This window comes from Podarcis gaigeae, assembly GCF_964106915.1.
Source record: "Podarcis gaigeae genome assembly, chromosome: 14".
NCBI lineage: Eukaryota > Metazoa > Chordata > Lepidosauria > Squamata > Lacertidae > Podarcis > Podarcis gaigeae.
Genome location: NC_139690.1, coordinates 30,889,753 through 30,911,018, shown reverse-complemented (window position 1 = coordinate 30,911,018; position 21,266 = coordinate 30,889,753). Strand labels below are relative to the sequence as shown.

The 21,266-nt window shown below is 45.4% G+C and overlaps 1 protein-coding gene and 2 long non-coding RNA genes across 6 annotated transcripts in view; 1 reads left to right on the top strand and 2 right to left on the bottom strand.

Moving 5' to 3' along the window:
• Positions 1–3,428, bottom strand: part of ZNF598 (zinc finger protein 598, E3 ubiquitin ligase) — a 22,529-nt gene extending 19,101 nt beyond the window's left edge. Inside the window, exon 1 of the mRNA XM_083712065.1 lies at positions 2,991–3,428. Coding sequence (XP_083568191.1) covers positions 2,991–3,179 — 189 coding nt within the window. The 5' untranslated portion in view covers positions 3,180–3,428. The remainder of the gene's footprint in view (positions 1–2,990) is intronic.
• LOC310831504 lies at positions 3,359–21,266 on the top strand. Of its 4 annotated transcripts, XR_014557887.1 has the most exons (5): positions 3,471–3,556; positions 3,824–3,926; positions 13,991–14,110; positions 17,527–17,687; positions 20,769–21,266. It is a non-coding gene; the product is annotated as an uncharacterized lncRNA (long non-coding RNA). The 4 variants fall into 4 exon arrangements; XR_014557888.1 differs by lacking the exons at positions 3,471–3,556; positions 13,991–14,110; positions 17,527–17,687; positions 20,769–21,266 and adding exons at positions 3,359–3,442; positions 5,480–5,573; positions 6,756–7,557; XR_014557889.1 differs by lacking the exons at positions 13,991–14,110; positions 17,527–17,687; positions 20,769–21,266 and adding exons at positions 5,480–5,573; positions 6,756–7,557.
• Positions 17,008–20,769, bottom strand: LOC310831507. The gene is made up of 2 exons (XR_014557893.1): positions 20,545–20,769; positions 17,008–20,512 (listed from the first exon to the last, which is right to left on the bottom strand). It is a non-coding gene; the product is annotated as an uncharacterized lncRNA (long non-coding RNA).

The following is a 21,266-nucleotide window of genomic DNA, read 5'->3' as shown; positions in this document are numbered from 1 at the left end:
GCACTGAAGTAACAGGATCAGTAACAACAGTGAGGCACAGCAATGGTCAGAGAGCAATAGCAGAATGTACACACTGAATCTCTTCTGTCTCACAATTCTGCCAGATGAGCAGAGAGAAGCCTCAAAACATACAACACTCAGGTAGCCTGGATTCTCTGAATGTAACCTGGCAAGAAAGGGGAGTTGCAAGGAACAAGGGATGACTGGAAATTTGTTAAAACTGGGCTAGCAGAACTACCCAAGAGAGCAGGAAGAGCAAAGGTTGTGCCCTCCAGGTGTTGTTGGACCATCCTCTTTTTATAAGAAAATAAACATATTTTTAATTGATTTTCAAGAAAAAGAACATGTAAACATATCCCTTCCCACAACAGATTTCCAATCGCCATTGACAACTTGCCATGCTGGTCAATGAGGAATTTTAGTCCAGCAACTTCTGGAGGTCATAATGTTGGCTAACCCTGCATTAAAAGCTTCAGGTACTGGCGAGTAGAAACTAAGAAAATGGTGTCAAGCCAGTTTTAGCAAAATTCCAGGAAACTGTACAAAGATTTTGAACCAGATGGACCACAATGATACAGTGGTACCTCGGGTTAAGTACTTAATTTGTTCTGGAGGTCCGTTCTTAACCTGAAACTGTTCTTAACATGAGATACCACTTTAGCTAATAGGGCCACCCACTGCTGCTGTGCCGCTGCCACGTGATTTCTGTTCTCATCCTGAAGCAAAGTTCTTAACCAGAGGTACTATTTCTGGGTTAGCGGAGTCTGTAACCTGAAGCATCTGTAACCCGAGGTACCACTGTACTTGATCTTAGCCAACAGGCCGAGAAGCAATGGTAACACACTAGTACTACCCAGCACAAGACACCACAACATCCATCAAAATATGAACTGTCCATTAGAGAGTTTAAGTAGGGACAAAGCTCAGTTAAATTGCATGAATCCTAGAAGTGGAGCTTTAAAGTAGTGTCGAAAGCCCAGAGAATGGCAGAGAAATACTGGAGACCACCTGAGAACCAGATACAGTGGTACCTCGGGTTAAGTACTTAATTTGTTCTGGAGGTCCATTCTTAACCTGAAACTGTTCTTAACCTGAAGCACCACTTTAGCTAATGGGGCCTCCCGCTGCCACCGGAGCACGATTTCTGTTCTCATCCTGAAGCAAAGTTCTTAACCCGAGGTACTATTTCTGGATTAGCGGAGTCTGTAACCTGAAGCGTATGTAACCTGAAGTGTATGTTATCCGAGGTCCCACTGTACAAGCTTTCTTTGAGGGATGGCTACGCAGGCAGAAGCATAGTAATTCAAAGTCAAAGGGTATGTAGATACCCAAGGCCAGCCTCAGGGTTCAATGCAACTCTCTCTATTAAAAACTCCTCTATCAGTTGGCAAGGAGTAGACAATATGTCTCCATAGCCTTCTGTGGCCTGGACACATTAAATCCCCAAATTATGATGTTAGCAGCACCAAAAGAATGAGAAGCCAAACTGGCTTTACTGCAAAGTGAGTCTTGTCTTGAATTAAGAGGTGTTAAATAAGCAAAAAGGGTGAGTCTGCAACTCCACCCCTGTGTGTATACGTGTTTGTTATACATCTCATGCAGAGCTCACAAGTACTGTTTCCTATTCTGTTGAAATAACTGACCTTCATAGCTTCTCCTTCCAAAACAATAAAAGGAAAATACTTTGTGAAGGTCACATGGTTCTTACAAGAACATGCTGTTATGTACAGTATTCCAAACGAGAGGACTGCACAAGATAGTTGTATGAACATTTAAACAGAAGAGATGTGTAAGCGACTGGCCACCAAGTTACAGATTTCAGCAGCTGTCTATGCACTTCAAACTCATCCCATACACAGAAGGGGCTTGGCTCAACAAATACTCTTTGGTAGGTTAAGAGGTGGCAACTCAACCCTTTGGAGCATAAATGGATCAGCAAGTCCCATAGAACAGATCCCTCACATAAACAGCCAGCTGTTCATCATCTAAGATACTGATACTCAGAGGTTGACTGTCTCTGAGCTTGGAGGTTTTATCAACCTATTATGGTTAACAGCTAAGAACATAAGAGACCTGCTGGATCAGACCAAAGAGCCTTCTTTCACTGTTGATCCCCAACAACTGATAACAACAACAACAACAACAACAACAATAATACTTTTTCAAATAAAATAAAGCAGGTAACACTAACAAAAGTCCACTGCTCATTTTTTTCACTTTGGTGATAAACAATATTAGCCACACTCAGATCAGGCCCAATGAAATTGGTAGGCCTAATTACTAATACTGCCAATTGATTTTATGGGATCTGTTCGCAATAATGATGGATGGATTTCACCCCCACCCCCACTAGTAATGTCAGATAGTGGGCTGTACTAAACTAAATTCTACACTGGGCAGATCCAGTGAAACCAATGAACCAGAGTTACTTATGTCCATAAATTTAAATGAGTCTACTCTGGGTATGACTAATGCTGGACACGATCCAGAGTGAGTGTGTGTGTATATGTATATATTCGACACTTACTTATACAGTAATACACTCAATAGTACAAAACTGAAGTAACAAATGCCTAGAATATATGAATGAAAGTAGATATAGATATATTTCTAATGAGTGTTCATCACACAAACATATAGTTACATTATTATGAGTTTAGCAGTTCTGAAAATAAAGGCATTTTTTGTTTTTGAGATCTCTTTAGATCTTGTTTTCCGTGTGTGTGTGTGTGAGAGAGAGAGAGAGAGAGAGAGATAGCTATAAATCTTCCCCTTTTAGAGGTATCTCAGAAACATTTGCCATCCGTAGTGGGCTGTATGGATATATAGTATTATTTGTTTTTTATGGGACCCTTGGGCGGGGGTCGGGGCAGGGCAGGTAACAGATACAAGAAGTAAAACTGAAAGCCAGAGCCGGCCGCGGCCCTGCGAAGAACAGGGAGCCTGCCTCCCTTCCTCCCTCCCGGCACCGGCTCCCCGGCCGCGCTCACCTGGGCCAGCTCCTCCCGGCAGACGGCGCAGTAGCGCACCCCGCAGAGCGCCCGCATCCGCACGGAGCAGCGGTAGCAGATGGGGTGCTCGCACCGGCCCAGCGCCACCACCTCCAGCTCTCCGCAACACAGCACGCAGCTGCTGGGTGTCTCCGAGCCGCGCGGCTCCGGCCGAGGCGAAGCCGCCATGGCGTTTCCTCGCCGTCCTTTCGGCTGCCTGCCTGCCTGGCCGGCCACGCCGCCCCTGCGGCCTACTAGGCCCGGAGCGCAGCCTAGCAACCGCCCCCCTCGCCCGCACAGAGACGTCGGCCTAGAGCGGCGGCGGCAGCGCCGCCTATCAGCGAGCGAGTGCGCGCGCACGCTTCCACGTCACCGCCGAGATCTTTTGACGAAGAGCGCCACCGCCACCGCCTCCTGCGTCGCATAGACTTAATGTATAGACTGACACACGGGTAGCAACTCCCGAGTTTCTAAGTTTATCTTCCCCGCTTTCCTTTTTCCCGGGGGGAGGGGGCCTGAATTGCGAGCTTCCCATAGGAACCAATGGATAAAACGTTTCAGCACAGGTGTAATTGGACAGCGGTTTATGTTTCATCCTCCCACCACCAGTAACTAACATAGCTGTCCCCTTTTTAAAGGGAAATTCCCTTATTCCGAATAGGATTCCTCGCAAGAAAAGGAAAAAGTTGACAGCTATGGTAACTAATAAGACTGGAGCGGATGCTCTTCTTTCTAATTCCTTCTGGAAATTTTCTAATTCGGGCCTTGAAAACACATGCACAAAATTTAAAAGGCTCGTTCTGCGCTTATTTATATAAATATTTTTTCCCCAGGTCTTTGGTCAAAAGAAGCTGCCAGAGTCCCTGCTCTCAGGTAAAAAGACGTGGCACAAAAGGAAAACTGACTGGGAGGAAGGAGGAGAAAGATAAAACTCAGGTACAAGTCCTTAGTTGCAATTTATTCTAATGATTAGCTGGGGTGGAACAGTTCAAGGAGAGACGGGGTCCCCAAATTGCTGGCCTTTCAGCTGCTTCTATGGAACCACCCTGCATCCCTTGTCTTCTCTCCTTCCAGCTGATGGAAGGAGCCTGCATAGTTGCCTTCCTGAGCTCACTGGTTTTGAGCTAGGACTCCAGCGGGAAATGTTATTAGACTGCCCTTTGCTGCAAGCTAGGCGTTTTGCTGAGGAGGCGGGAGACGGACCTTGGCTGGAAACCCAAACCAGATTCAGTAGTGGAACAAATTTAAAAATAGAAAACAAGAAATACCCCAAGGAGAGGGGGAATAAAAAATTGCAAGAATAAAATGTTGTCCCAAGCCAGCCTTCAGCCTGCACTCTGGGGTTGCCCCCAAGCAGCAAAATGGGATAACTCACAATATTGGCATTTGCATTTGATCTGGCTAGCAGGTCGTTTTAAAAATTAAGACCTACACCCATCTTGGCTGCTATCTTTTTTTGAGAGTAAACACGGGTACACTAGAATAATAATTTTAACATTGAATTAAACATTGGACAACTTTCCATTGGAAATTTTGAAATGTCTTTCAGTGCAAACCAGGAAGTTCTCAATCGATGGATTAGTCCCTATTTCTTATCTCTATACTTCATGCACCATGTCCTCCTAAAATGACGCACTAGCACGGTGAGCTTCTTTCTCTTTCTTTCTAGTGTAGAGAGTCCCCACCCATAGAGCTGCATATTCAGGCCGGCCGCTATATCAAAATATTGTAGAACGCCCCCTTCAGGCACTCAACTGTATTTGCTCCACAGACTTCGATTTGTTTTGCGGCCATTTTCTCCTCCCAAGGAATTGTGGGAACTGTAGTTTGATGAGAGGAAGGTATGGCTATTTAACAGAGAAATCTACAGGGCATACTCACTCAAAGCTACATTTCCCAAGAGCCTTTGGGAAAAGGTCGGGGCAGTTAAATTGATCAAAAATGGTTATCAAGGTTTACCAATGTATTGCAGTGGTTAGAATGTTACAGTGGGACTTGGGTTCAAATCCATGCTTGTCGGTGAAACTCACTGGGTGACCTTGAAGCAGGCTAGGCAGTGAAGTAGTGACTATTTCTCACAGAGTTGTTCTGAGGATTAAATGGGATATTGTCTGGGAGTAAAGGCAAAAATATTATTTTTCTAAATAAGAATAAGAATACTGTAAATCATTTGTAAAGTTCAAGCAAGTTGAAAGAAAGGATGGTTATACATTACTAGGCCTCTGTTTGAACTGCCATTTTGTAGAGGACATTTGTGCTGGCCCAAAGTTTATTTTTATTCCACATTAGCCTCAGGCCTGGTATAAAGTTGCATCATCGTTTGGGGTGTGCCACTGACATGAAATGTACACGTATGAGATTGTGTCCTCATTTTTCCCGTGCAAATTCTGCTTTAGGGCATTTCATCATTTCAACTAGTGTGGCATAATAAGCTGCATTATCACTATAAATTTGTTTGCATTTCATTTTAGTCTCATTTTTAATAATAGGTACAGAGAATGCTGCCTTTTGCTAAGCAAGATAATTGGTCTATCTAAATCAGCATTGTCTGCACGGACTGGCAGCAGTTCTGCAGGGTTTCAGGTAGGCAACATTCTCAGCACTACCTGGAAATTCTCCCAGAGAATTGAACCTGGTACCTTAGGAAATTTTACTGGCTGTTGCATTTTTATGGTTTGTATGTTTTATTACATTAAGCAGTATTTTTAAAAAAACAAATTCTATTATTTTAGTCCTAAAGGGTGCTGTCCAAAGTGCTGGATATAAGCCAAAGAGTTCTAGATTCAAATCCTTTCTTAGCCATGGAGACATCACCACCTTTCAGCTTACTCTGCCCAATAGACTTATGAGAATGTGTTTATTATTATTATTTTAATTATCCTGCTCTTCAGCTATAAAAGGCTTGCAGAATGGCTTGAAAAAAAGCCAGTCTCTGCCTGTAGGCTTACAACCTAAAAAGACACAGCACAAAAAGAAAATGGATTGTGAGAGGAGGAAATTTTAAAATTCAGACTCATGTGCATTGTTACAAGTTCTAATGTGAAAACCCTCTACATCTGCTCCTCAAATAGCTACCTCTTGGTTGCCAGTTCATTTCCAGGCCTTTGAAGGCTTGAAATACCCAAATATCTGAAAGAGATGTATATTTTTAGATTCTATTTTTAGATGTATATATTTTTTATATTCTATTATTGTAGGTTGCTTTAAACTGATCTTAATACTGTGTTTTAATTGTAAACTGGGACCTTAGGGCGAAGGATGGGTAATTAATAATAATAATGGTGATAATTATGATGTTACACGCCACCTCAGTCTCTGAGCAGTGAGACTCCAGAAATTCTTGGAGCTTATACCGGTTTCAATTTCCTTGGAATGAAGGTCAGCAGAGATTGCGGAGTCTTTAGGATATATGGCTTTACTTACACATATAGACAACCTGAGCATAAGATGGAGGGTGTCACAGCACTAATATCCCAACTGATCTTGCTTCTTCATTAGTCACAGCTTGGGATCTAGCACAGAGTGAGCACATCTATGTGTCCCAGCTTGCTTACAAAACTCAGCTCACACACATTCTCCTGTTGTTTTCCTACCTAGCAGCTAGGAGGGGTGGTGGTGGAAAAAAGGCCCACACATAAGCCTGGAGGGCCCTGCCACATATTTGTAGCTCTTGCAATTTAGCTCTTTTGGGATGCCAATGAGGACACTAAGGCTATTGTCCTACAGAGAAGCTTGCCTGACTAATTCAGCAACTTCCTTTGTCAGGTTCTAACCTTCACTGGGTGCAGGACCCCAAGAACGGGAAGGGCCTCAGGGCCTCATCCAGACACACCCCGAAAACCCACAAGAACAACACCACCACCACCAAGTCAGTGAAAACCAATAAACGACCGCATTAAGAACCGTTAGCAGTGCAAAGTGGAAATGTTTTAGCACCTCAAAAACCGTTTCAAAATGCAGAATAATATTTGACCTTTTTGAAAATGTTTTCAGGGGCTCGCAGGCATACAGGGCTCTGAGCATGGGGCAACTGGAGTGTAAAGGAAAGTGTTAGGGGGCGGAGAGGTGATTAGGAATGACTGGCTGCATGAGAGTTGTAATTACTGCATAAAGCACTCCATGCTAGCAATTACCCCTTCCCTCCCCTGCCCCCAGTCTCTGTCCCAGATTAATGATACTTCTGCCACTGTTTTCCATGTCAGAGAAGCGCCCATCCAATTTGGGAAAGCAATTAGTGCGAAATGAGACGGCAGCGGCTGACTATAATGGGCCATCTTAAGTGTCACTTGTCTGTGAAACTGCGCAGGGACTCGAGTGATGTATCCTGCCGAACGGGGCATTGTAAATATGCCATCATAATGAAGCTACACACACACACACACACACACACACACACACAAGCAACGCTACTTGTCTCAGTCACTCCAACAAGCAAATTGAGCAGAACTACAAACTGCCACCACCTCCCACTAGACACTGACTTGGTGCCTGTATGCTGTCTCAGTAAGGCAGGCTTTGCCAAACTAGGGCCCCCTGGATGTTTTGGGCTATGATTCCCATCAGCCACAGCCAGTGCATGCTGGCTGGCACTGATGGGAATCGTAGTCCGAAAGATCTGGAGGGCCCCAAGGTGGCAATGCCTACAGTGAGGGCTGTGGCCTACAGTTTATTAATAATAATAATAATTTTATTATTTATACCCTGCCCATCTGGCTGGGCTTCCCCAGGCACTCTGGGCAGCTTCCCAAAAAATTAAAATACTGTAATACATCAAACATTAAAAACTTCCCTAAACAGGGCTGCCTTCAGATGTCTTTTAAAGGTCTGTAGTGGTTGTTCTCTTTGACATCTGGTGGGAGGGCGTTCCACAGGGAGGGCACCACTACCGAGAAGGCCCTCTGCCTGGTTCCCTGTAACTTGGCTTCTCGCAGTGAGGGAACCACCAGAAGGCCCTCTGATTCCTTGGAATCTTTTTATTCCCTGGAATCTTTCACCACTCGGGGATTGGGGTGGCGAGCAACAGCAACATTCAGTGCTCCCCCACACCCCTGCTTTCAGATGCCACAAGACTTTCTGGGTTGTATCGGAGCAAGTTTTACTCGGAGTAAAAAATGAAAATGAAAAATGCAATGGGACTACTCTGAGTACAACCAGTATTGGACACACACCCTGCTTGTTTTTGCTGCAGCAGATTTAACATATAAATACAGGAAAACTCTCTGTAGCTAGATCCAGATTTCTTGCTGGCAATGAGTCTTTTGGCTGCCAGAATTTTAAGATAACATCTTAGCTGAAAGGCAGGTACAAATCTCTTCTTAAAAACGTTTCCAAATGCAATTTGTATTTGAATTATAAAGATTACCTTTGCTTACATGTATACAAGCTGTGTTTTTGTTCTATCCTTAATTATGTGTCCATTTGATATCAATGGAGTAGGCTGTCACTTTGTAACAAGCAGCACTTCCTGGTGGTATATTTTGATAGTAGCAACTATTGGTGCCAGTAAGAAAGGCTAGTTTCAGGCTTTTTGGTATGCAAAATATGATTGTTTGTTTTTAAGCAAATTATGTTTTCTAAAAGCTGACAAATGCAGCTCTAGATTTCCCAGATTCCAGATAACCAAGGCACACCTTTTCTATATTAAAACAGGGGTACACTTTTTTCTTACATCTCCACCCCACCCCCAGTTTACTACTTTTAGAGTGTAAAAGATTAAGAATTACCTGCCCTCAGAGGACCTTGTTTCACCCTCCCTTTGGTTTCTGCACAGGCTGCTGATCTGGACTTCCCTTTTGTCCAGAAGGATGCAAGGCCATGGGCAGCGACTCATGCCGAAGTGCAACAGGCACCCTCCTCTGGAATCAGGCAATTCTTCAGCCTCTCTGCTTTGGCAATGAGTGATTGCTGCAATCCATGCAAGGGCAGGGCAATGTTACCTACCTGCAGTGCTGACTGATTGGAAGAAGGCAAAGGCAAAGCAGTGACTCATACAGAGAAGCAGCAGGCAGTCTCCTTCAAGGGTGGACAATTCTGCAGCATCTTTGGAATGGAGGAAATTGACTGATTGATCAACCAACCTGTGCTCAGTGCAGCGAGTCAGCTGGCTGACTCCCTAGCAGCAGTGTTGAGAAAGGCCCAGCTGGTCTCTTTTGTGAATGGGGGCTATAGAAGCATTTCACTTTTTGATTTGTTTATTCCTTCCAGCAACTATTGTTTGAGGAGAGATGTGAAGGAGGGGCAGAAAGTAGTGAGGCAGGTAGCCTGGAAAGAACATCATGGGAGAAGCCTACATCTAATGATTGCTAATCTCTCTCCCTCCTTCCCTCTCATTCCCCCAAGCCATCAAAGTGGTTGTAGAAAATGGCTTTGTTATACCGACTGCCTGAATGAATCACCCCAAATTTAGACTTGGTGTTGTTCACAGTTTAAAAGCCAAATAGGATTATCCTGTGCCGTCCTCTTTGAGGGCTGACTCACTTCATTCTTCATTCATAACCTGGGGGATGTGTGTCTATATAGCCCTTTCTAAGAAGCATTGAGTGGGGTGTGGGGTGAGGAGAGGAAATCAGCGAGTTGCAATTATGTACAAGTGGGAACCGCAACCGAGTGTTGCAGCGTACTTCCTCACTCCTTAACATGAGTGCTCCTGAGCAGCCATGCCCACCTCCAGAAAATCCAATTTCCTTCCTCTTACCAACTAGTTTTCTCAATCAGTGAATCACATTTTTTTATGAGGTGGCCACATAAAAACAAGATAAAACACCAAAGTGATGTGTGCGATTTTTAATATAAAACAAGCTAAGCTATATCCTGCATGTTATAGTGGTTAGAGGGTTTGACTGGGACCTGGGAGGCCAGGGTTTGAATCCCTACTTGGTTATGAAGTTCAGTGAGTGACCTTGGGTCAGTTAGAGTGTCTCAACCTAACCTACCTCACAGGGTTGTTGTGGAGAGGTAGGGGACCCATATATGCCACCTTGAGATCCTTGGAGGAACGGTAACTGTAATAATACAATTAATAAATATATAAAAAATAAAGCTGATGGCATCCTTTACAAAACTTTGCAGCAAAAAGGGGGGAACCTTTTGTTTTCATTGTTGCTTTACTCATATTGGCTAATAAGTAGGGACAACAATAAATAATTTCATGGGTATTTTAGTAAAACGGGAGCAAATTATCCCTTTTGTTCATCTCTGGAAAAGGTGCATGCAGAAAGAACATGAATTAGTGTTTCTGTTGCTCTGTCCTCACAGGGAAAGAGCTGTTATTGTAAGAAATATATCCCCAAAGTGGGAAGAAGGCAATTAAATCTTTCCCTTAGAACAGATCAGCCAATATTTGAGAACAGTCAATATTTCCTCCACACTGTCAGTATTTTGCCTGAATATGTCAAACCAAAGAGCCCTTTGGTTGTGAAGGGGTGTTCAGTTGTTGTTGCTGCTGCTTGTATCAGTTACAACACTATTAAAAGAAGTCACACAAAATACCTGTAAGTTGCTTGGAGACCTTTGGATAACAAGCAAAAAATAAATACCAGAACTTAAGGTATGCAAACTTGAAGTGGATCAAAGTACTCTGTCTCCTTTTAAAAAACCCCAACAATCCACTTAAAAAAAACCCCCAAACCAGACTTTTGTAGTTTGAAAGGGGCAGAGAAACATATTTAAAAGTGTGTGGGGTAAATGAATGACTTAACAAGAGGACTGGTAAACACCTTACAAGCAAATCAGAATGAATGCAGAATAATTGTCTCACAATAAAATCAGAACAAATGCTCCATAAAGGCCTGATATAGTCTAACCATTGCATAAACTTTGGGCAAGCAAATCAGAACGGTAAAGGAACCAGACGTTTGAAGGAACCACAAGTTGTCAGAATAATCTTGGCTGTTGTTATGTACTGAGTTGAATAGGATCCAAAATGCAGCAGTCTGATTGGTCCTAGAACAATAGGATCCAGAATACAGCAGTCTGATTGGTCCGCAGGAGCCACCCAATCCAACTCTGGGTGGAAGTAAATCCGCAACCTGATTGGCCTACAGGTGAATCTCAGAATTAGCCAATCACGTGGGGCCCATTGTGTAAATAATGTATATAAAGCAGACATTTCGGGAGAACTTCCATTCCTCACTACTCTGAGCTGAATAAAGAGCATGAAATCCACACTCGACTCAGAGTATATTTCAGCAGGACTCTTAGAAGTCAACACATAGACCAAGATGAGCTGGAGGACCATCAGCACCTTTAATCTAAAGGTTAAGAATGTATTTTGTCTGGCTATAGCCCAGAAGAAGAGGAAAATTTCCAGAAAGACCTAATAATTACAATTTATCGCCAAAAGGTTTGGGCTCCATGAGCTTGACATAACTACTCTTCTGAAGAAGGCGCAGGTGACCTGAAGATGTATTAAAAGAAACAATGTTGGAAGGTTAAGGAACAAGCAAGCCCCTCATTCATCCATTTCCAACACAATTATGCCTTCACATCCAAATGGGTGGGGTTTGTGAAAAGGAAGTGATGACTTTATGCAGCTTTTCTGAACTCTATGACAATAGCATTTTTAAGAGGCAGAAAACCACCCACCATCATCTCCTGGCCTGCTCTGCCAGCATTTCTGGCTCATTTCCTTTAAACAAGGCATTTGTAAGGCAACATAGCATTTACACAAAGCCGTTAGTAGAGAGCAAGTGGGGATTATGCAGCAGAGGGGGCTGAAAGCCTGGATCTCTCCATAGGGAGGTCCCCCTCTGATGTGTCAACTCTTATCTCAGATGCTGAATCACCCCTTTTTGGCTCTTGCTGAGTCAGGGTCTGTTCTGGGGTGGGGCAGTGGGAACAGGGGCGGAGGGTGAGCAGGCAGGCACCCTAGAGATTTATTCCTCATCTCCATGCTGCATCTCAGAGATAAAACGCAATTCCAGAGCAAGGGAAAATTCATAAGTATGTCATGAAAAAAGGCATTTATTGAACTCCAAGGAATATCTCTTCCCTTTGTCAAGCTAAAGCAGCTTTTGCCAACCTGGTACCCTCTAGAAATTTTGGACTACAATTCCCATCAGCCCCAGTCATTGGTTTGAGCCAATGCAAGACAGCCAATTCCACATGCTATGCTTTTAGATATTCTGTGGACACATACACACCGCACATTTAAAGCACATTGCTTCCCCCAAAGAATTGTGACAACTCTAGTGTAAGAGTGCTGGGAATTGTAGTAGTGGTAAACTATAGTTCCCAGGATTCCTTGGGGGAAGGAACGTGCTTTAAATGTATGCTGTCATGCTATAGGAAAATGAAATGCACGCATAAATACGTTGTATAACTAAATTGCTGCCTTTATTTTCCTTTCCCATTAACTTTTCTAGGTTTCTTTGGGGAAATGAAAGTGAGCGGTATAAATATGAAATGAAACGCTGCCGTGCTTGTGCCAGCCATTTATTATTTATTCCATAACAATTTTGTTTCATTTACAAATCACTTCCCATGAGTCAAAGCAATTCATTTATCATATTTGCATCAAATATTAATGGTGTTGCAAGTTGTGGGTTTAAAGATCAATCAAAGGATGGGCAGTGTTCTGTGTGCTGGAATCCCTGGGATTACTGGTGGCAACGGGTCATCTGAACGTCCCTCTCGTTTTTGCTGTGGCCACAGGAAGCCATAGGGTGGGTGAGCACTGGGAGGAGGTAGAGGGGGCTCTGCCACCCCATCCATGCACACACACCTTTCAGACATTGGGCTGAAGTGGGAGAAGGGCCATTGTTCACTGGGAGTGTGGGAGAACACTTGCTTTGCATGCAGAAGGTCCCAGGTCCATTCCCTGGCATCTTCAGGTAGGGCTCGGCGCAACCCTAGTCTGAAACCCTGGACAGCTACTGCCAGCCATATTGCAGGTATTAATATTGTGCATCATGAAGCAATTGGATGCATAAAGGCTGGCTCCTTTTGGAATAAAAATGGTCCAGACCCATCATTATAATTCAAAGCATTGCTAACCAGGACTTCTTCAAAACAGGTACGAAAACATCAGTCATACATCCAGATAATGCCATAAAGCATATGCTTACTCAAGCATAAGCTTTTCTTAAAAATATATAACATAATTATGATCAGAGTAAAAATCTAATCTGTCTCTTCCATAGCTTGCATTAGCCTGCATTCAGCCTAAGGCTATGCAGCTCCTGAAAAGGCTTTATTATTACATCCTTTGTTGTCTCTGTGGCGTCCTAGAAAGACTAACAGGCAACTCCATTCAAGATGGAGATTTGCAATGGAATACCCTCATGTGAACTAAGGTTAAACACTCACACGAGTGCTAGCAGAGAGCATCAAATTTTAACCATTAACTCAGTTAGAAGCTTAGAGAACTTCAGTATGGCCCAGTGGAATTTTCTAGTGCTAAACTCTTTCAGCAATAAATGTCTAATATACTTACAGGCATTTTCCATTTTAGTGTGCAATTAAGCAACTATACTTTCCAAGTCACTGTACACAGTACAGTACTTATTGGGACATGAGTGGCACTGGGGTCTAAACCACTGAGCCTCTTGGGCTTCCTGATCAGAGGGTCGGCGGTTCAAATTCCCGTGACGGGTGAGCTCCTGTTGCTCTATCCCAGCTCCTGCCAACCTAGCAGTTCAAAAGCATGCTAGTGCAAGTAGATAAATAGGTACTGCTGCAGCAGGAAGGTGAATGCACTCTGGTTTCCATCACAGTGTTCTGTTGTGCCAGAAGTGGTTTAGTCATGCTGGCCACATAACCTGGAAAGCTGTCTGTGGACAAACACTGGTTCTCTTGGCCTGAAAATGAGATGAGATCCACAATTCCATAGTCGCCTTTGACTGGACTTAACCGTCCAGGGGTCCTTTACCTTTACCTTACCTTTACAGAGCACTCAAAAAGATGGATCAGTGACCTGATTAAATACAAGTCAGAGCTTTCTACATTCCTATTTAAATCAGCCCTTTATTCAGAATCATGAGGACTAGAAACTTTCTTTTTAGGGGAAGGAGCATAGCTACTGCTTTGCATGCAGAAGGTCCCAGGTCCATTCCTTGGCATCTCCTGGTAGTATTGGGACAGACCCTCCTGCCTCGCCACCTGAAACCCAGGACAATAATGAGGTAGGAGGACCAAAGTTGCAACTTGATATCAGGCAGCTTCTGCACCAGCCTAATAGATCCAACAAGATTTTGCTTTTGATCTGCTCTGCCTCTTCCCCTTTTGGTTCCAGCCAACTGATTCCCATTCATATTGTTAGGTTTGTACTCTAGTAACTTGCTCTGCTGTCTTCCCTTTTCCTAATGAATGGGAAAGTGATGGGCACTCTTGTCACACGGCATGCGCCAGACCCTAGTCATCTGCCCTTGTTTAATCACACATGAATTAATATCACAACAGCAAATCTCTTCCACACGCCTGGCAAGGTTCAGCTAATGAGGCTGCTCAATCGTCAGGCATCAAACCCAACAGGCTGTGAGATGTTCCTCCTGCCTGTCTATGTTTGCAAAAGCTGTTGTCTGTGCTGGAGAAAAATGCAGTTTAATTTTCGGGATTATTATCCTGTGGATGATGAACAGCCTATGGCTGTTTTCCAGCCTATAGGGGCTGGAACTGGGGGTGGGGTGGGGGAAGCAACTCAGAATTAGATTTGAGCTGAGGAAAGACAAAGGAGGCTTCATGTTTGAACTCCTTGGTGGCTCCCACTCATTTCCTTAGAAGCAGGATCCTTAGATCCTTAGAGTAACCTTGTCTCCATCAACACAGATGTCACTAAGGTGGAAATAATAGCACAGGGAAACAGTGCGTAGTTAAACTGCGGAACTCGCTCCCACAGGAAAGAGTGATGGACACCAACTTGATGGCTTTAAAAGAGGATCGGACAAATTCATGGAGGAAGGAGGAAGCTATCAGTGCCTACCAGTCATGATGGCTATGCTTTGCCTCCATGGTTGGCAATGGGGCATTTGTTTGGCCACTGTGAGAACAGGATGCTAGACTAGATGGGCCATTGGCCTGATCCAGCTTTCTTATGACCCGAATGGCTGAGAGGGTCAGAGCATCCTCACTACATAGATAGGCTAACATTTAGGGGTTTTTGATTCTGAGAAAAGGACAATTACAGAGCATTTATTAATTGGGTGGAACAGCAGGTGGGGCTGAATGTGGCCCTTATAGCCTCCCCATCTGGCCCTTAGAACTCTCCCAGACTACACCCCTCATCGTCGTCCCCTAGTGCTTTTTCCTGGCTGGAAACTGTCCTTGAATGGTGTGATAATGCCCCTCACTCGCTTTGTTTATCAGGCAAAGATTTGGACTAGATGACCCTCGTGGTCCTTTCCAACTCTACTGTTCTATGATTCTGATACTGAGGAGCAAAGGGAAATGTGGGAGCTGGGAGAGGAAAATCTCTGTGGCCTCTGCTAGCATCATTTCTCAGCAGAAAGATGAGAGGGGCAGTGCGGGTGGAGGGAGGTGTTTACACAGCTCCATGGAACAAACTCCGAAGCTCATTTTAGATCTCACTCAGGGCTCATTTTGCTTTGAATCACTGCAATTTATCCCCGTTTCCCCAATTCCTCTGGGACAAGAGCAAAGGCAGGCTTGTGCTGAGCACCCTCTCCCTCTCCCACACATGTACACTCACACACACACCCCACATACCCCACACAAACCAGGCCAAGGTCTTGGGCATGGATGGTCTTCTTAACAGATGTTCACTTATCTTATTTCTTCCCTTGTTGCCCTTAATGAAGCTGGTGAGCCCACAAGTGCCCTTCACCCTCCTCCCCACTGTGGGGGACTTATCAACATGGGGCAGGGTGTGTGTTTGTGAGAGAGACAGGGTGTGGTGATATCACCCCTTTAGGATCAGTTTATGGGAATGGGTTAGCACTTCAGAAATAATGAGCTTCCATACAGCTGTCTCCCGTTAAGGCTTCCAGGCCGGTGTCACAAGGTACCTGGGTGGAAGAGGTGAACGCCCATGGTCTAAGTTCCCATAAAACCTGGATTGGCGGGAGTTCTCAGCAGCCAGCTAAGCCGAGGTCAGCATCTATTTGGGCTTTTGACAGCATCTTCTTCTGTTGCTCAGCCTACTGAGATTTAAGTGTAAGTGTTGATGTTCATTAGCTGGATAAGTTAGCGTTTCTTGCTTTCTTACCTTCTGAGCTATTCTAATCTGTGTAATTATTTGGAGTTTTTCCTCCCTTGTGGAGTTTTGTTTTAGTAAAGTCTGTGTATGATTTTATGAAATTTGGTCTGGTCAGAGTTCCTGAACCCTTTCATTCTGACCACGCTTTTCGGAGCAAGGGTCATCCACCACACAGAGAGGGAGAAGATGTGCCCAGGACCAATTCCTGTTTCTGCTCCAAAGTTGCAACAACCTCCCATCCCATGAACCTCCTGCTCTTTGCAGAGAGCGAAGCCACATTTAAATTTCTCCCCATTTTGTTATTCCCCTGATAAATCCCCTCCTTACCTCCCCACAGCTCTATAAGCTCCACTGGGAGTTTCTGAGTTCGTATCCAGCTATCTAAGCATGCTACAAATATTCCATTGTGTGTGTGCGCACGCAGGAACAGCCCCAATCCTAAAAAGTACATTTCCTTGGGAAGGGGGCCCCAGACGTCCCTTGCTGCTGAGAGTTCCAAGTCATGATGTTTAGGAGCTTGGGCTGACGACAGGCAGAAATCCAACTGATCCATCATCCTTTCCTGGCACAGCTGCAGTGACGGAGACTCTTGTGTCAGTTGAATGTCTGCCTATGGAGTTGTAGCAGAGAGGGTGGTACCTCCCCTGGGGGTGGAGAGGGTGGGATGAGGATGCAGACTCCAGCTTGATCATGGATGTCAGCTGGGGAAAGGGTGGAGCCAGAGGGAGGGGGTTCTCCCTCCACCACCCCCTGCCTGCAGTTATATACAAGTTGTAGAAGCAGCAGCAGCAGCAGCAACAACAACAGAGAGAGAGAGAGAGAGAGAGAGAGAGAGAGAGAGAGAGAGAGAGAGAGACAGAGACAGAGAGAGAGACAGACAGACAGACCTCCTCCACCTTTGACTCACAAAGGACTAGCATCTTCTATCCAAAGCAAATAAGGCAGCTGCCACCCTGCTCCTGAGCCCACCTGAACCGGGGCTGAACTTCACCTGTGCTCATGGTTTTATGGCAAGTCTCCCGCAGGCCCCTATGGAAAGCCCTGGGCTTCCTGGGCTTGATCCTGCTGGTGGCCCCAGCAGGCGCCTGGTACAAGCATGTGGCCAGCCCCAGGTACCACACCGTGGGGCGAGCTTCAGGGCTTCTGATGGGAGTCAGGCGCTCCCCTTACCTGTGGCGCCGGCAGGCAGCAGAGGGCTCCCGGGATAGCCTGGAGGCTGCCCCCACCCTGCCCAGCAGCAGGGCCACTCAGTGGCTGACACTCCAGCAGGCAGAGGAGGAGGAGGGACCCTGGACCACTCTGGATCTGCAGCCTCACCTGTCCTCCCAGGTGGGTGCCTGGAAAGATGCTGCCGCAGGGGCCATCAAGAAAACGCTCTGGCCTCAGGCCTCACAGAAGAACCACGCCAGGCACCAAGGGAGGATCTGGGCAGCCCTGTGCCCAACAGGATGCCAGGAGGCTCTCTGGCAAAGCCCTGCCATGCACCCGAAGCTCCTGGAAAGGCTGATGTGGAAGACAGGACAGCCCAGCACATCGAAGGAGGCCAGGTAATTGGGCACAGTAAGTCCAGAGTCTTAAGCCTTAGAGGGCATCTAGGACATAGCTGTCAACTTTCCCCCTTTTTTAAGGGAAATTCCCTTATTCTGAATAGGATTCCTCGCAAGAAAAGGGAAAAGTTGACAGCTATGATCTAGGATGCAGCTCTTGTAAGACAGATGAGCTTTCCCTTGGCCCACTTCTAGGGGGTTTCCTGACAAGGTTTTAATATTTATGGACAAGGGTCATGCCTCAGTGGTGGAGCATCTGCTTGGCATGCAGAAGGGCCCCTTCCCTTTAGTAACAAACCCCTTTCCCAAGGTTGAGGTTGCTATCCAAGGAACGTTCCCACTGAGAGAAATCTGATTATATGGGACAGGGCATTGGAATGTAGAAGGCTGTCTTAAACCAACTGATTCATCTAGGTTAGTGTCTGGAGGGAGCTCTCCAGGCAAGAGCCTCACCTAGACCTGCCTGGAGATGCTGCAGACCCAACCTGGGACCTTCTGCATGCAACGCAGGTGCTCTATCACTGAGCTGCAGTTCTTTCCATTAAGGCAAAGGAAGCTACCTTAAACTGAGTCAGACTGTTGGTCCATCTAGCTCATTATTGTCTACACTGACTGGCAGCAGCTCTCCAGGGTTTCAGGCAGGGGTCTTTCCCATTCTTATCTGAAAATGCCAGGGATTGAACCTAGGACCTTCTGCATGAGAAGCAGGTGCTCAGGCACTGAGCTGTGGCCTTTCCCCTTTGAGTTTTCACATTAGACCCTCCTGACAGTGCAGCATGTTTCACAAATTCAACCAGGTGGCTACCTGGAGCAGAGCTTTTAGTGGGCTGGCTCCCTCTGGAATACTCTGTTAGACAATTGCTCAACTGTTTGGTGTTTCTGATACCTGCTCAAAACCCTTCTGTACACCCAGGCAATTTCAGGATGTTGATATTGGCTGTGGCAGGAACAGGCAACCTTTGGCTTCTGGACTCCAGCCCTCATCATCTCATAGACCATTGGCCATGCTGGCATCTGGGGCTGCTGGGAGTTGGAGTTCAATGACACCTGGAGGGTCACAGTGTCCCCATCCTTAGGTTGTGGGCACCTACTGATCTGCCAGGTTTTTTATCACTGTCCTTTTCTTTGAATGCCTGATTTTAATTTTTATGCATGCTGCTCCAAGAGCTTTCTGAATAGGGGGAGGTTTGTAAACACAAATGAGCAACAATAGCGATGGGACAAAATTACACTGCTAGGAAAACAACTCCTTTCAGCTTCTTAGAATCACAGAATCATGTGTTGTAAGGGACTCAAAGGGTCATCTAGTCCAACCCCCTGCAATTCAGGAATTGCAGCTAAAGTATTTCATGGTCACCCAACCTCTGTTTAAAAACCTCGAAGGAAGAAGAGTCCATCACCTTCCAAGGGAGTCTGTTCCACTTTCGAACAGCTCTTACTGTCAGAAAGTTCTCCCTGTCATTTGAAGCCATTGGTTCAGGTCCTAGCTTCCGACGTAGGAGAAAATGGCAAGGGCGCAATCCAGGGATTGCCCAAGTCATCATTTGAGCCAATTGTGTTTTGGAACAAGAGGTATCAGCAACCAGGGGACTAGCTTCCCTTCCTGGCAGCAAATCAAGAGAAAAGGGCAGGGCTGTGTATGCTGCCTCGAAGATGAGAAACCAGACTGGGGTTTATGTGAGGTCTTTGTGGAAGACAGATCCCAAGGAAAAACCTCTTCACTCCCCCAGTTCACTTAGGCCAGTAGTGAGCAAGAAGGCATTTCCCACAAAACGGAAATGACCACGGGAGCCCTTCTTCTGGCTCCACAATGCTGAAGGGGAGAACATTTGTTTTGATCACAGAAGTGTTTGCTGCCCTAGGCTCCTTTGGGCGGGAGGGTGGGATATAAATTTAATTGAGCAAAATGAATGAATGAATGAATAAGTTGGCTGTGCCTGTCGTTAGCTCTGGCTCCAGCCGATCTTGGGCTCCACAAACCCCAAAGGAGCACTAGCCACCAGTGATGAAAAAGTTTAAGGCTGCTAGCCTAAATACGTAAGGATTAATCTCCAGGCTCTCTACCATCTTGGTTGCCCTCCTCTGCACATGCCCCAGCTTATCAATATCGTGCAGCAAGAGGAGAACTGTTAGATAAATAATGTGGTTTTTTCAAATCAAGGAGTATGCAAGCTTTGGAGTTCCACTGAACTCTACAGCAGGCAGAGTAGATCCTTTATACCTATCTATACAGTACCAATTATGCAGCATGCTAGGTGAAGAGAAGCTGCCCTCCCTCCCTCCCTCCCTCCCTTCCTTCCTTCCTTCCTTCCTCTTTCATCCCCCCACCCTGCCACACTGCTTCACTTCTGCAAGAACATCGCTGGATTTCTTCATTACTTGCTAATGCAACTCTGGGCGAGTTACAAAGGGAGGTGGCAATGAGCCCCAGTGTCAAGTATTATCTTTGAGATTTGCTCTGTTGCATTTTACCTGCATGCCTGACAGCCAACGCTTGATGATGCACTCATCAATTGATGGGAAGATATGTGTGAACCTGCCCATAAACGCCACCTAATGTGCTGCTGCTGTGTACAGGAAGTGTACTGCAGACTTCGCCAACCTGGTGCCCTTCAGATGTTCAGGACTACGACTCCAATCGGTCCCAGTCCACACAGCTGAACGATGCTAGGACAGGTGGGAATCCAAAATATTTGGAGGGTTCCAGGTTAGTGAAGGCTGGCCCATGGCACGAGGGTGGAAGTGACTCACCTAAGAGCCTCAGGGTTCCAGCCAGGAAGGTATTGAGTTCTCTGTCTCTTGGACATCATTGCAATGCACCCTTTCTACACACACACACACACACACACACACACACACACACACACACAGCATAATGAAGCCAGGAGATGAGGTAAGTTACGAAGGAGAAAGGGAGCACAGGACAGCAGCCCCAAGGATCTGATAAAGTTTAATTCGGGGGGGGGGGGTGTTAGAAAATTGTCCATTTTGTTGATGTGGAAAACTGAGGCCAAATTAGAAAACGTGAATTGCTTGAGTGTATGTGGCAGAGAACTAAGACTCTCTTTTTTCTCAATTTAGCAACCCTGAGATCTAATCTCTGATGAGATGAGGTACCCTGCTGAAGGAGTTGTCTGAAGCAGGCTGGTGGATGAGCATAGAAACTGAATTCCAGTACCTGAGAAGGAAAGAATTTTGGAGCATCCTTTTGGAACCATGCATAGTCACACATCCCCAACCAAGGGAAGAAGCTGTGAAACCCCTAGTGCCATATAATTGTGTGGATTCTCCATCAGCAGCTATAGGATGCCTGCACTTTCCTGGTTCCTGGGATCGGGGCCAGAAGCTTTTTGATTGCCTTTTTCCAACAAGTAGGGGCATGGTTAGGAAGAGCCATGTTGTTGTTGTTGTTATTATTATTATTTTAACCAACTTCATGCTCACATTTTTTGGGGGTGGGGAAACAAAAGTGATATATTGTGTTGTTTATAACGGCTTCTCTGCAATATGGTAATATGTATTCATGTTCTCTCTCCCCACACACCCAAGGATGCTGTACTAATTAAAAACAAGATTTAA